Genomic DNA, 13527 nt, shown 5'->3' with positions numbered 1-13527 from the left:
ACTTCTTTATTGCATACAGCTTTGTACTACTCTGATCTAAACGAATATGATAAAAATATTTTGCTATGAATCGTCCGTAGTTAGTCAGTCGAAAAAAAAAGACGATTACGAAAATAAAGGTTAAAAAAGCTCGTAACGATTATCACCTAAGTGTTTTAGAATCTCTATTTATAAAAACATGTAAACCTAATTTGTGTAAGCAACAATACGTTTATAAATCTAATCTTTATAAGTTGTTATAGATTTTATTTGAATTTTGTCGCTTATTTTTATTTTATTTTTAATGTTGCTTATCTTAGTTAAATTACTGATAAACTGTTTTGTATATGCATTTATGAATTGTGAATGTTTAATTAATTTTTGCTCAATTATGCTAATTAGTGTTATTTGATTTTTCTGATGTAACCTCTAACTATTTATATACTCAAAATTTAATCTTAAAATTAGTTGCTAACTAAAGTAATTGAAAAGCATTAGCCGAAATCGATTTTACTTGTTTGTTGCTTTAATAAAGATGTTTTTGAATGAATTTTGTCTTAGATTTCTGTACAATTTATACAACTATTTGGCACTTAACTAATCAATTAATACTTCAAATTTATTAACAAAATGGTACAACTGTACAGGAAAAACATTGAACATTTTTGGTAATTTCACACAGTTCCTCCGACCACTCGTCTTTATCAACATCATAAACAACCAAACTAGGTTCAGTAAAACGAAACACAAAAATTTTACTGCCAAATGAAACAGCTTTACTCATTCGTCTAAATTTTAGATTCGGTTCTTTTAAGGCAACAAACTTGTTACAAACGCTGTCAAAGACCTCGCAAAAATCGTGTTCGCAGATGACGTAATACTTGCTTCTCACCGCAACTGCGCTGTGCCTGCTTTTGCTTTCCATCATGCTGGGCATCGGCGACCAAGTGTCGGTGATGACGTCATACGACTCAACCGTTTCCGAGTAATTTTCATCTTCTTCATCTTCCCCGCCGCAAACCACGATTCTTCCTTGGAAAACGGCGCACGCCGCATGCTGGCGCGCTTCGCTCATCTCCGTGACTCCCTTCCAAGCGCGGCTTGTTGCATCAAACTTCAAGCAGGAGTCGGTCACGTACCATCGGTAACTGCCGCCTAGTAAATATATTTCGTTCATGAAAGCGCAGCAGCAAAATGAACTTCGTCCTCCGTTGTCGTCTATTTGTGAAACTTTCTCCCAAGTATTCGTTTTTGCAATGTATTTTTCGATGGTAGTTTTGTCTTCCTTAAACATGTAGTTACCTGCTGCTATTGCATAAATTTCTTCTTTCAAACAAACCACTCGGTTAAAATTTGCTTTTTGTTTCTTTGGAGTAATAAATTTCACATTTTCTATTGTTTTGTGAAACACTTTGTTTGAGTTTTTTAAATGTTCATCTAAAACTGTTTATCAACATAAACTTTCAAGACTGTTGAATGCCAAACTAGGTCAAATGCTTTCTCAAACTTACTCACACAATGTAGAAATATAAGAGTTTTAGAAGATAAAATGAGCAACAATCATCAAGTTTTATCTTCAAAAATATTGACAATCAAATAGAGTTTGCTTAAGTGTTGTACAAAGCTCACATAAACAGTATAAAAAAGAAAAAAAGTTTTAGAGTTACTTTACACCTACAGCATCTAATGTGTTTTTACTACAAGTGCTTTTCTCAAAAGAATATTCATTGAAAAAAATATTTTGCAAACTTCTATGTTATTGTGATGTCACATTAAAATGTAAGACTTTAGAGAATTCATAAAAACTACAAATTGAAACACTATCTTAGCATGGCAGGGTGGTTTTTAGCTTTTTCGAACATAAAATGCTTTTTATTTTACATAAAGTTAAAACTTAAACTTCTTTTTTTGTAAAAACTAAACTGTTTTAATTTCATTCTTATTATACATTCTTTTTAAAGGTTTTCGTAGTTTCTACCTTTTTTACTACATTGGCGATAACTGGTTTAACATATTGTTTAATATTTAAGCTACAGCAATTCATTAAGCTCATATAAATTACATTGAAAACTTTATAAAGACATATAAACTAAGCTTTTAACTCTTAATTTTACAAAATTGTTTTCTTTTTGTTTTAAATATGTTTATTACTTAACAATTTGTACAAGATTTATTTTATTTACCTTTATCTCATCAGGTAATAGCATTAAATTTAACTTTTGCAAAATCATTTTAGTTATTATTTAATTTGAATCGTTTTGCCATATTTGCTAAAACTATACAGTTTTTGTAGTCATTGGTATAACAACTTTTTGAAGCAGGTAGAAAATAAAAAAACCATTTTGTACATAGTGAGTGAATGCTAAATAAAGACACACTTATCAAAATATTCATGAATGAGTTTGAAAAATAACTACTTTTATATTGCCACAAAGTCCATATGTTACAAGACAAACAAAACTCTGTAGAGTATTTTTGAAACAAAGTTCAAGTATACTAAACAATTTAATTCTTTTTATAATAGATTCTCACTCACACAACTATAACTTGTGTGTACACAGATTTTTATGCAAAAACTTCTAAAAGTATCAGTCATTTGCAACAATGTTAAGTGTTAATGCTAAATGATACAATTTTTGTTTTATTTTGCAATGTTATTTTTTTGTAAAGTCTTTACTTTGCAATCATTAATTTAATGTTCAATGCTATACAACATTATCTTGCCTATAATAAATCATAACTTTTTAATATCTCATTAATTTGTTGTGTGCTAATAAAATAAATATTCAAGGGTTTTTTAAACACTTAAAGCTAAATGAACTACAACATCAAATATCCCGTTGACATGCACACCACATCACCTAAACTTTTAAAGGTAAGTAAATAACCTGAAATTTTTGTTTTACATTATTTTTTCGTATTAAAATCACTGACCAGCTATGCTTTTCAATATTCCAAAAATCATTATTTTACAGACAAAGTTTGTGTATTTAGGGTGATTATGATGTCATATTACATGAAAAGAAGTTAATACGTCTTAAGACCAAATCAATAAGTATAAGTCTAGGACATGTATAAGTGATTTTATTACTGTTTAAGATGAAAAATATGTGATTTTGGGGTAACTAATTTTTTGGCCGGCATACCTTTTGTTTGCAATTATTTTTTAGATTCTTCTTAATAAAGCAAATACACATTTTTGATCATTTAAAGTATTTATATATTAGAGGTACACTTAGAACTATTTTTTCCAAAACTGCATGCACTTGGTTTAAATAACAAAATTTGACAGTTTTGGTGGTCAGTATTCAGAGAAAAATACTGTACAGAAATTCTCTACTACAGTTTAAATATTTAGAAAAAAACATTTTTTTGTATTTGATCATTGTTGTTTTAATAAAACAATATACACAAATACTAATGTATATAGTAAATGTTTTACTAATGCAATTTAAGAATAGTTAGTAAACTTATCTAATAAATTTAATATCAATAAGAAGGTGAAGAACAAATAAATGTTTCACAAGCAGAGGAGCCACACTCAACAGAAGTCAGCCTGGAATTGAAGCCTGTCAGCTCCACATACACTTATGCTGAGCAGCAAGAATACAACCAGATGTGTTCTACTTCCTATGAAAACAAGTTGGTTTTGTTTTGTCAAATATATCTTATCATTGCATTTATGTATCATAGTTGGTTTGCACAAATACTATATTTTTGTCTACGAAAGTTGAAAACACTTTTTGTACTGTTGTAATAAGGGTGGAAAACTTTTTTAGTTGGTAGGACAAATTTAATTGATAAATTCTATCTTTGGCTAGACTTTTTTAAAAGCAGTTTTAGTGGGCTATGTAGTTTTGAATATTTTTACAACCACAAATAAAAAAAATGTTTGAAACTAATTATTTAAATTACTGGTTCATTAAAAGCAATTGTGTACTAAAAATAAATTAAAAACACATTGTATAGTTTTTGTTAGTAAGAGCTAAATTTTATTTGTTTTCTGCAAAGCTAAAAAAACACTTCACAGCCACATATTTCTGTTTGCTGGCAGATTTGGTCTACAGGTCATACATTTCCCATCCCTACTCAATACTATTGTTTTTGAACTTTTCGAAGTTTTATGAATTATTACTAGTATATGAAGTATTCTTAACTCACACAATAAGCTTAAGGGCATAGGGGGTCAACTTTGATTTTTACTAGTTGATCTTATTTTATAGAGTTTTATCTGAGCTATCAGACATTTTTATCAGTTTGAAAAAATTCAAAGTATTTTCTGAGATATGAGCAGTCAAAAACAGTGACCTCAATAGGTTTCTAATGAAAGGTGCAAACTAAAAACACAAAAAAAGACCATTTCACTAAAAATCTATCTCCTCCTTCATTTTCAAAGCAATCTTCTTCAAACTTTCTAAGAAAGTGTATTATTAAATTTTAAAAAGATAGAATGCAGGAATTTTTTTTATTTTGAAAAATTAAATTCTTATTATAAAAAAACCACCTATTTTTTTGTTTTTTTATCTAAAGTTTTTATTTTTTAATATTTTAAAAATTTAACCTTTCAATTTTTTAAACTATAAAAAAAACGTTTCCTGAAAATTTAAGGTATGTATCTCAAAAATAAAAGAGAAGATAGGTTTATAGTGATGTTTTAAATTTGCAAGAAAATTGACCTAGAAAAACATGCAGTCCATACATTTGTATCCAAAACTTTTTATAAAAATTACAGTATCTCAATAGTTTAATAATGTTTTTTAATTTAATAAAAACTGGCTTGTAGTTTGTACTTTAAGCTTTCATATAAGATCCAATGTTATTTTTAGTAGAAAAAAAATTTCGGACACCCTATGCCCAAAACATATTAGCAAAAATAAAAAAACTTCAAGTAGATAGATTTGTTAAAAAAAATATTAATAATGTTGTTATATATGTAGTTCCTTTTACAGTTTAACTTACAACCTTGACTTTCTACCTACAAATTTCCAAAGAAAAATTCCAAAAACTTAATTTTTACGTTTTCATGTTATGAGTCCACTGTTTAGTATTATAAAAATTTATTTTAATTTTGAGATGTTTTATTTTTTGTAAAAAATTACAAATTTTTCATTGACAATTTTCTCAGAATTGTAAAAATCACAAAATATCTATCTTTTTTTATTTCATTTGTAAAATTTAAAACAATATTTTTAACTTAAAGTGACAATGTTAAAGAATGGTTTCATTAATGAGTATTTACTAATTTTCAAAAAATATTTTTCTTTGGCTCACATAAATAATTTTTGCTATAGATATGTTTTTTTTTTACGCTATTTTAATGCTATTTAAAATCAAGCAAAAAAAAATAGTTGTTAATATTCTATACATAATTATATAAATAAAGTTAAAAAACCTGGAGTTTTGAACAAACGTCACTAAAAATACCTGAAAAAAACTGGAATTTTAAACAACTTTTAAATGTTAAGTAGTAAAGTTTTGATTTGCAACAAAAAATCTATCTTATAAATAAATATTTTTGTCATCTTCAAATTTTTTAAAATAGAAAACACATTTAAAGAAGCTTTAAGATATCTTTTCAATGTTGTTATACTATTAACACAGATTTTTTACCTAAAACTTAATTTTAAACTGAAAATAGACCGTAAAACGTCTAATTTAGAAACCTGGAAGAAATTTCGAAAACCTGGAGAAAATTTGCCAAAAACATTTGGCAAACCTACTTTTTGTTTTTCTTAACAAGTATTTTTCTAAATTAAGCAATTATCTTTATAGTACTGGCACCAAACAAAAAAAAATCAACAAACTCTAACATCCTGACAAACAGCGGACGTGCAGATAAGTGTTTGCGTGGCGTGCTTCGAAGCGGGCCAGTACGCCGAATCGTTGCGGTTAATCGAGGAATTGGAAGTCCACCACTTCGCGCATTTTTCCACCAGCAAGGAGCTGTTCAAGCTGAAGGGCATGTCGCTGCTGAAGCTCAACGACTACAAGAGCGCCAAGGAGAATTTTTTCAAGTGCCTGCAGATATCGGCGGAGGACTCGGTCGACATCAGGCTGGAGCTGGCCGCCATCTTGCTCGACACCGGGGAATACCGCGTCGCCATCGAGGTGTTTTGGTTGTTTAATTAGTCTGCTTTTGTTTGAAAGTTTTTAAGATTTTGTAAAGTGTCTAATTTTTTGATAATACTTTAAGACACTAGATGGAGCCGAGAAAGGGGAGAATGAAAATGAAATTTCACCGAAAGACCAGATGAGGCTGCTGAATTGCAGGTTCCAAGTTTTCAAAAAGTGGGGCCAGCATCCTAATAAAAAGTTTGTTATTTGTTGAATGTTAAGTTAGCGCGTTTGTTTTTATGTTTAAGAAGTCAAGCTGTGCCGTTTCGAGTTACCAGAACACTTTTATCAGCTTAAAAAGAATTTCAGAATCGTTAGCTATTTAAAGTTCAATAGTATTTTTTTATAATGAAACCCTAATTTGAAGTCTGATTTTTCCTTACGTTCTGTTTAGCTTTAGCAAAGTTAAAAATTATTAATAAATATGTATAATAAAATCTAGATGAGGAAAAGATAATTTTAAGAAGATTACTTATGTACTTAAAACAGTATTTGGAGCTGTTTTTTTATTCGATAAAAGCCAAATCTTTTGATACGAAAGCAGAGATTACTATTAATAATACAAAAAAAAAACTAATGTTCGGTTTGTTTACTGTAGTTTCATCAGAACAATAACAAAGTTAGCATATTTTTTAAAGGATCAAAAAAATACACATTACGACGTTTCAAATAAAATGGAATAGTTTTAGTTGGCTAATGCATTAGCCAACTGAAGTTATTTAAATTTATTTGAAACGTCATAATGTGAAATTTTTTTATTTTTAAAAAAGGTTTATTTTAACTCTGTTACTGTTCTGATGAAACGCTTAATGTGTAGAAACTATAGAAAAAAAACCGAACATTAGTTGTTTTGTAATTGTATTATTAATACTTTTTACAGTAGATTATTTTATTGTGGTTAAATTATTAAGTTAAAATGTTTTCAAAAATGTTTTTTTTTGTAGAATGTTTTTCTTAATAATAAAAATTGCACCGAAGTTTTATAACCAATTATGAAAACATAGAGTTTTAATACATATATTATTAGAAACACTGCTTTAAAGCAAATTTTAAATTAAAGAAATATTTTGCTCAATTATAAGTGCTTAAACCGATTCACAAAATTAGGATACGGTAGATCACTAATACCAACTGATAGACTATTTTTTTTAAAGTTACTGGAAGTAAAAAAAATGTTTATTAATTCTTAACTAACTTATACCCTTAATGCTAATAAACATGATTAATCACAGAAAGAAGCTAGCAGCTGCAGCGGATGTTGTATTGATTATGCTCGCCAACAGACTGAAAAGTACTTTCAAAACTGAGGTTAATTTCAGTTAGTACTTTTTCTGCTTAGTACAGACAGTTTTCTTGTTTTCCAATAAATATAAAAGTACTTTGTTTGGTTATTTTCGTATCAGAGTTGTTAAAAAACCTGACATTTGACAATTTTGTAAAAAAAACCTGGAGTTTGAGAAATCTGGGAAAAGCCTGGAAAATCTGGAATTTTGAACAAATATCATTAAAAAATCTGGAATTTTAAAGAAACTTAACATGCAAAGAAATTAAATTTCGATTATATATCAAAAATCTATCATATAGAAAAAGAAAATAATAATAAAGTGCTTTTTTAACATATTTTAAGTAGATTTACAGTGTCTTTTTAATGTTGTTATACATTCTAAGTCAGTTGTTTACTTTAAATTTACTTTCAAACCAAAAGAAACCAAAATATTGTTATTTAAAATATCTGGAATAAGTTTAGAAAACCTAGAAAATTTTGTCAAAAAAACCTTTGACGACCATATTGAATGCAAGTTTTATTTTTTTATCTGTTAAATTTTTCTTAAAAAAATTACTTATTTTATCTTCTACATATCATGCTGATTCTTCATTTCTCACTTTACTTTGTGTAAACAAAAAATATATTATTTACAAGGTCTTTACCGAATTATCAAACTTTAATTTTCTCATACTGTCTGGGCACTTAACAACTTTTAAAATAAGTACAAATAAACTGATTCAACGTGAAAGCATGATTTTCAGCTGTCAATAGTGAAGCGAAGTAGGAAAACAACCAACCCGTTCGCAGGCGAGATCAAAGTGACTTGCAAGAGGGCGGGCAAGCAGAGGATTGACGAGGAATTGTACCTGAAAGCCGACTGGCAGGTCTTCAAGCAGAGGCAGTGGATCGACTTTTACAAAGTTTGTTTTGATAAAGTTTCACCGGTATGTTTTAGAACGCTGGTGTATTTGAAACTCTTTTAGTTTTGCTTTTGACACTAGAAAGCGAGTTTGAAATATGAGTCTAATTTTTTTATTTAAAAATGGTTTAGTTGTACAATGCTTATTCACTTATCCGGACGCTCACTTATACGGAAAATTCAGTCGAGAAGAAAATAAATAAAAACATTCAGTAGCTATACATACTACTTTTTAAGCTTTGATGATGTAAAAGATTTAAAATGATTTTATAAGGTCTGCAATTTATTACATGATTATGACGTAATAATACTAGTAAAGCTTAGGTTCAATTTTGTTTAAAACTAGTTTAATTATTAGAAACCTTTATATGTAAAGTAAATCAGTTTTAAAAAATAATGTTTTTAATTTTTATTTTTTAGAAAATTAATATATTAAAGTTTTTATATGTTTGGTTTTTAATTTAAACTATCAAAAGTTCTTAATTGAACCAATTTATATTTAAGATAAATTCATAATTTTTTTTTATTAATAAAAAGTTTTATAAGTTTGACATACTCAACATACAAGGTTTCAGAAATAGACAAGTTACAAAAATAAAAAAAAAACACGAGTTGCAATAAGCTTTGAAAATAAACTAGAAGTTTGTAAAAAGATAGAAAAACAATGTTTTAGAGTCTTTTATAATAAAGCATTTTAGCATAGGCGAGTCGACTTTTCACGACATTTTGAAAAGTAAAGTGTAAAAAATTTCAAGCAGTAAAAGAAGAGCTGAGCTATTATTATTTATTTTACATTGCATAAATTACAGCAGTTATATTATTTTATAAAACACTTTATTTTGTACTTATCTTGAAAAATGCTTATCCGGATACCTTTACAGAATTGCCCAACATGTCCGGACAAGTCAATGAGCACTGTATTATTAAAAACTTATTCAAGTTGAAAGTTATAACACATTCAGGTTAGTATTAAATTATAAGTAATTTTCTTCTATAAATGTTTTTGGCTAAATTAAGGTTTGCTTCTACGGAAATGAAAAGGGATAGTTTTAGAACATAATATTTTGTTGTTTTATGACAGTATAAACACTCCATATTTACTAAAAACTGATTCAAAGTGTATGCAAAAATTTAAAAAGTATATCAATTCTTTTTTAACGAAAACATCAGCGAAAGTCTACAGAGCTTAAGCCTGGACCTTTGTATGCTGTGAGATAAGCTCAAGTTTAATATAAGGTTAAATCATACCAAAAAAAAAACTTTCTTAAATACAAACAGTTTATAACTTAATATTCCAAAGTATTTTAATATTTTTGCTGCATATTATTTCTTTAGTACAAAAACTTTTACGAGCTAAGACTCCACCAATATAATCAAGCTTATCAATCAAGGAGTTGCTGAACCTGCTCAACACGTGCAAAAGATACAAGGAGGCCTGTTTGATAAGCGACCACGTTATGAAGGAGAAAAACTTCTTTTCGCGCGCGCAAATTTCAAGAAGCAAGCTGGAAGTTATTTCGTTCAGGTTCAGCCTGTTGAGCGGGTGGTACTATTACGCCTTCAAAATACTCAAGTTTGTTTGAATCAAGTTATTTGTGTTGTTTACAGATAAAATGAATACTTTGCTGCATTTTTATTAACTTTTAATTTTACAAACATAAATAAACTTATCAAGCAGTATTTTCAGCTAATTTTGGATTTTAGTATATATCTTTTTAAAATATAAACTGTATTAAAACTTTTAGTGCTTTTATAAATGGCATCCAAAATAAAGACTGTGTTTTTTTTTATAAATATAAGTTTGAAATTCTAACCTCATTTATACAAACACTGTCTTACTGTACATTGTTTCCATACAAACCTGTTGCATATCAATTGAAGGAAGGTGATCTTGTCGAAGAAGGAGGATCAGTCATCGGTGCAGAACCACGTGTGGAACATATTCAATCAGGTGGTCACCAGGATGTCTCACAGTCAGAAGGTTCTCAAAAACACTCACAGGTTTCTCCACAGAATCATGGTGGTCAGTATTGTGTCAAAAAAATTTGCAGAAAAGTATTATTAATTGCAAGGCAGAAAATTTTGTGTTTAAGGTTTTTTATCTAAGATAATAAATACGTGTTTATTGAATACTGTCTATATCCCAGTATTGGTTATCTATGACTTTACTCCAATAGTAATTGTTTTTACAACAATAATGCGCTGCATATTAAGTAAAATTATGTTGACCTTTTTTGTTTTGTGCTAATGTAAAGTATTATTTTAATGACTAGTTAAGTTTACCATTTTTTATTGCAGAGTAAATTAAAGTTTTTCGCAATGATGAAAAGTTATTTTTGTGTTATTTTCAAAATTAATTACTAGCAAAACAAAGTGATTAATCTGTTTTCTTTTTAAAAGCATTCACGAAAAGCAAGTATACAATTACAGGTACAAGATAAGAAAGTTTACCCGCTTCAAAGCATGTTCGCTCATGGAGATATTGCATCTAATAACTTCAGACCTGCACTTAATTATTACATCGAACTACTAGAAGAAGTTTGACAATTTTTTGTAGATGTATCTGTAATTTATTGGTTTTTGAGAATTTTTAGTTATCAAAAACAGAACAGTACAAAATAAAACTTCACTAATATATTTTATTAAAAACCAAGTAAAGTTTTAAAAAGTAATTATAAGCAAACTAAACGTAATTAACAATTTTAATCCCTTTCTGAGAAAAACCAAAAGTATATAGTTTTTTAAGCTCGTTATTTTACTTATATCCAAAATTCATAAATCTTTGAAACTTTTATAGTATCTTTGTGTAATGTATTAAAAAAGTGAATGTGTAAATTAAAGTAAGACTTTTACAGTTAAAAAATGTCTTTAGATTCATTTAGAAAATGTACGTAGATTTTTTAAACCAACTTTCGTCAGTGCTAACGAATAAACTTATCTGATAAATAACAAGATTACTTGCAGGAGCAAGAAAATCCGGAACTGCATTTGATAGTGGGAATTTGCTACTGCCACATACTCACGCAGAAAACTTGCGGTAACAAGCACACTTATGTCGCGCAAGCCTTCGCACTCCTTGCCAAGTATTGCCAGGTTTGATTATTTTGAAAGATTGTTTTTTACGTTGAAGATCCTCAATGGTAATGTTTAGTTTTCTTGCTAAAATATTTGTTTTGATAAAGTCTAAAAGCTGACGTTTTTGAAATTAATGAAACAAAGTTGTTTGTAATATTTCATTGTTAGGTTAACTATTAAAGATTATTAAAAGCTATATAAAGGTTTTTCGTAATTCAGTTTTTAACCCGCACTTATTTCATTCGGATATAAACAAACATAAATCTAACTTCGTGCATTAAATAACAATAAACATATAAAATAACTTAATAAATAACTTAAAATTTTATAAAAAATCATGAGTCAGATTCTGTTTGAATAAGTAACAAAAAATCCTTCTTTCAAGATGATGTTATTTAATATTTTCAATGATGTTATTTAATATAAACTGAAAAGGCCAGTTGGCATGATATTTGAAATAAAACTTGAACAAACGTGTATAATGTTTGAAATGGCAGCTGCGGAACAACAAGCAGGAGTCGCTGTACAACATCGGGCGCGCCCTCCACCAGATCGGGCTGAACCACTTTGCGGTGCACATGTACGAGGACGCGTTGAAGTGCGGACCACCTGCCAATGTGGTCGACGCGGTGTGCGAGGACAGCTTCGACCTCCGGCACGAGATCGCCTTCAACCTCAGCTTGATGTACCGGCAGTCGGGCAACCACACGATGGCCAACTACGTGCTGTTCAAACACAACGTCGTTTGATTCGGCACGTCTCAATTTCAATTGACCGTTTTAGTTTCGCTGCTTATGCCTTTTTAGTAAATTTTTGTAGAATTTTGTTCCTACTTTTATCAAGGACGTTTGAAAAATTTTGTTATTAAGCACAAACCTTCAATTATTTTAGATTTTTTTCTTTCGATAAGCTTGCAGAAGAGCTCTTAAGGTTTCTACTCTTTTTTTTATAATTGTGTTGATTTTAAAAATTATCTACTTTATTGGAAGTTTCGTTTAGAAAATTGAAGTTTTAGGAAATTGTAATTTTGTGCTACCTAGTTTTTTTATACTAAAAATTTAAACTGATAAAAATGTGTGAAGTAAAAACATTTTTTTTTTCCTTCGTTTGCTGTCTCAAACAATAAAACTAATTACAAACCAGTAATGATTTAAAATAATGAGTAACTCTTCTTTATGCTATTTGTACTTCTAGAAATAAGACACTATTTTTTACATTATTGCATAAAATGTAGGTTTTTATAACATATAATCAATTACAAGCCTTAAACACATTATAATTAAAATTTTTAAAGTTTTGTATTATAAAGTTTGAAACTTTATCTTGTTAGTTTTTTTAACTTTTAAATTTTATTTTATCAATCTGCTATCAAAAATATGAATGTTTTTGTATAATAGTTTAGTAAGAGCCTTTTTAAAAAGTTACAAGTTTGTAGGGTATTTTTGGTTCTTAAGTGAGTTTGAACTTGTTTGCGATATTTATGTCGACTTGAATGATTCAATTTATAAGTGTTCTAAATTGATTTCTACTACAAAATGTACCTTATAATTTATCATGTTTTTATGCAAAATTAAATTATTAGTCATATTAAACTTCTTTATTGCATACAGCTTTGTACTACTCTGATCTAAACGAATATGATAAAAACATTTTGCTATGAATCGTCCGTTGTTAGTCAGTCGAAAAAAAAAGACGATTACGAAAATAAAGAGTAAAAAAGCTCGTAACGATTATCACCTAAGTGTTTTAGAATCTCTATTTATAAAAACATGTAAACCTAATTTGTGTAAGCAACAATACGTTTATAAATCTAATCTTTATAAGTTGTTATAGATTTTATTTGAATTTTGTCGCTTATTTTTATTTTATTTTTAATGTTGCTTATCTTAGTTAAATTACTGATAAACTGTTTTGTATATGCATTTATGAATTGTGAATGTTTAGTTAATTTTTGCTCAATTATGCTAATTAGTGTTAATTGATTTTTCTGATGTAACCTCTAACTATTTATATACTCAAAATTTAATCTTAAAATTAGTTGCTAACTAAAGTAATTGAAAAGCGTTAGCCGAAATCGATTTTACTTGTTTGTTGCTTCAATAAAGATGTTTTTGAATGAATTTTGTCTTAGATTTCTGTACAATTTATACAATTATTTGGCACTTAGCTAATC

General features: G+C 28.2%; 2 protein-coding genes across 2 annotated transcripts; one reads left to right on the top strand and one right to left on the bottom strand.

The window, feature by feature from the left end:
- Positions 1–601: 601 nt before the first annotated feature.
- On the bottom strand, positions 602–1273 carry LOC145836787 (uncharacterized). The gene has a single exon (XM_082944560.1). It carries the CDS (start codon positions 1271–1273, stop codon positions 602–604), a length of 672 nt encoding a protein of 223 aa, XP_082800686.1.
- Positions 1274–2794: 1521 nt separating this feature from the next.
- LOC145836786 (general transcription factor 3C polypeptide 3-like) lies at positions 2795–12103 on the top strand. Its single transcript, XM_082944558.1, has 11 exons — positions 2795–2858; positions 3480–3671; positions 5804–6087; positions 6173–6291; positions 7326–7401; positions 8122–8304; positions 9671–9852; positions 10161–10302; positions 10710–10817; positions 11244–11372; positions 11852–12103. The coding sequence occupies exons 1-11, from the start codon at positions 2795–2797 to the stop codon at positions 12101–12103; spliced, it is 1731 nt and encodes a 576-aa protein (XP_082800684.1).
- Positions 12104–13527: the final 1424 nt, after the last annotated feature.

This window comes from Thalia democratica, chromosome 5, assembly GCF_965202585.1.
Source record: "Thalia democratica chromosome 5, ktThaDemo2.hap1.1, whole genome shotgun sequence".
Lineage (NCBI taxonomy): Eukaryota > Metazoa > Chordata > Thaliacea > Salpida > Salpidae > Thalia > Thalia democratica.
Note: the sequence above shows the minus strand (reverse complement) of the source record. Positions and strands in the feature narration are given on the sequence as shown.

Excerpts from the sequence above, each read along its gene's own strand:
- LOC145836787 (XM_082944560.1), bottom strand. The coding sequence starts at position 1,273 with ATGTTTAAGGAAGACAAAACTACCATCGAAAAATACATTGCAAAAACG.
- LOC145836786 (XM_082944558.1), top strand. The coding sequence starts at position 2,795 with ATGAACTACAACATCAAATATCCCGTTGACATGCACACCACATCACCT. Across the intron at positions 2,859-3,479 it reads ACCTAAACTTTTAAAGGTAA|GTGAAGAACAAATAAATGTT; the intron begins GTAAATAACCTG and ends ATCAATAAGAAG. Across the intron at positions 10,818-11,243 it reads ACATCGAACTACTAGAAGAA|GAGCAAGAAAATCCGGAACT; the intron begins GTTTGACAATTT and ends GATTACTTGCAG.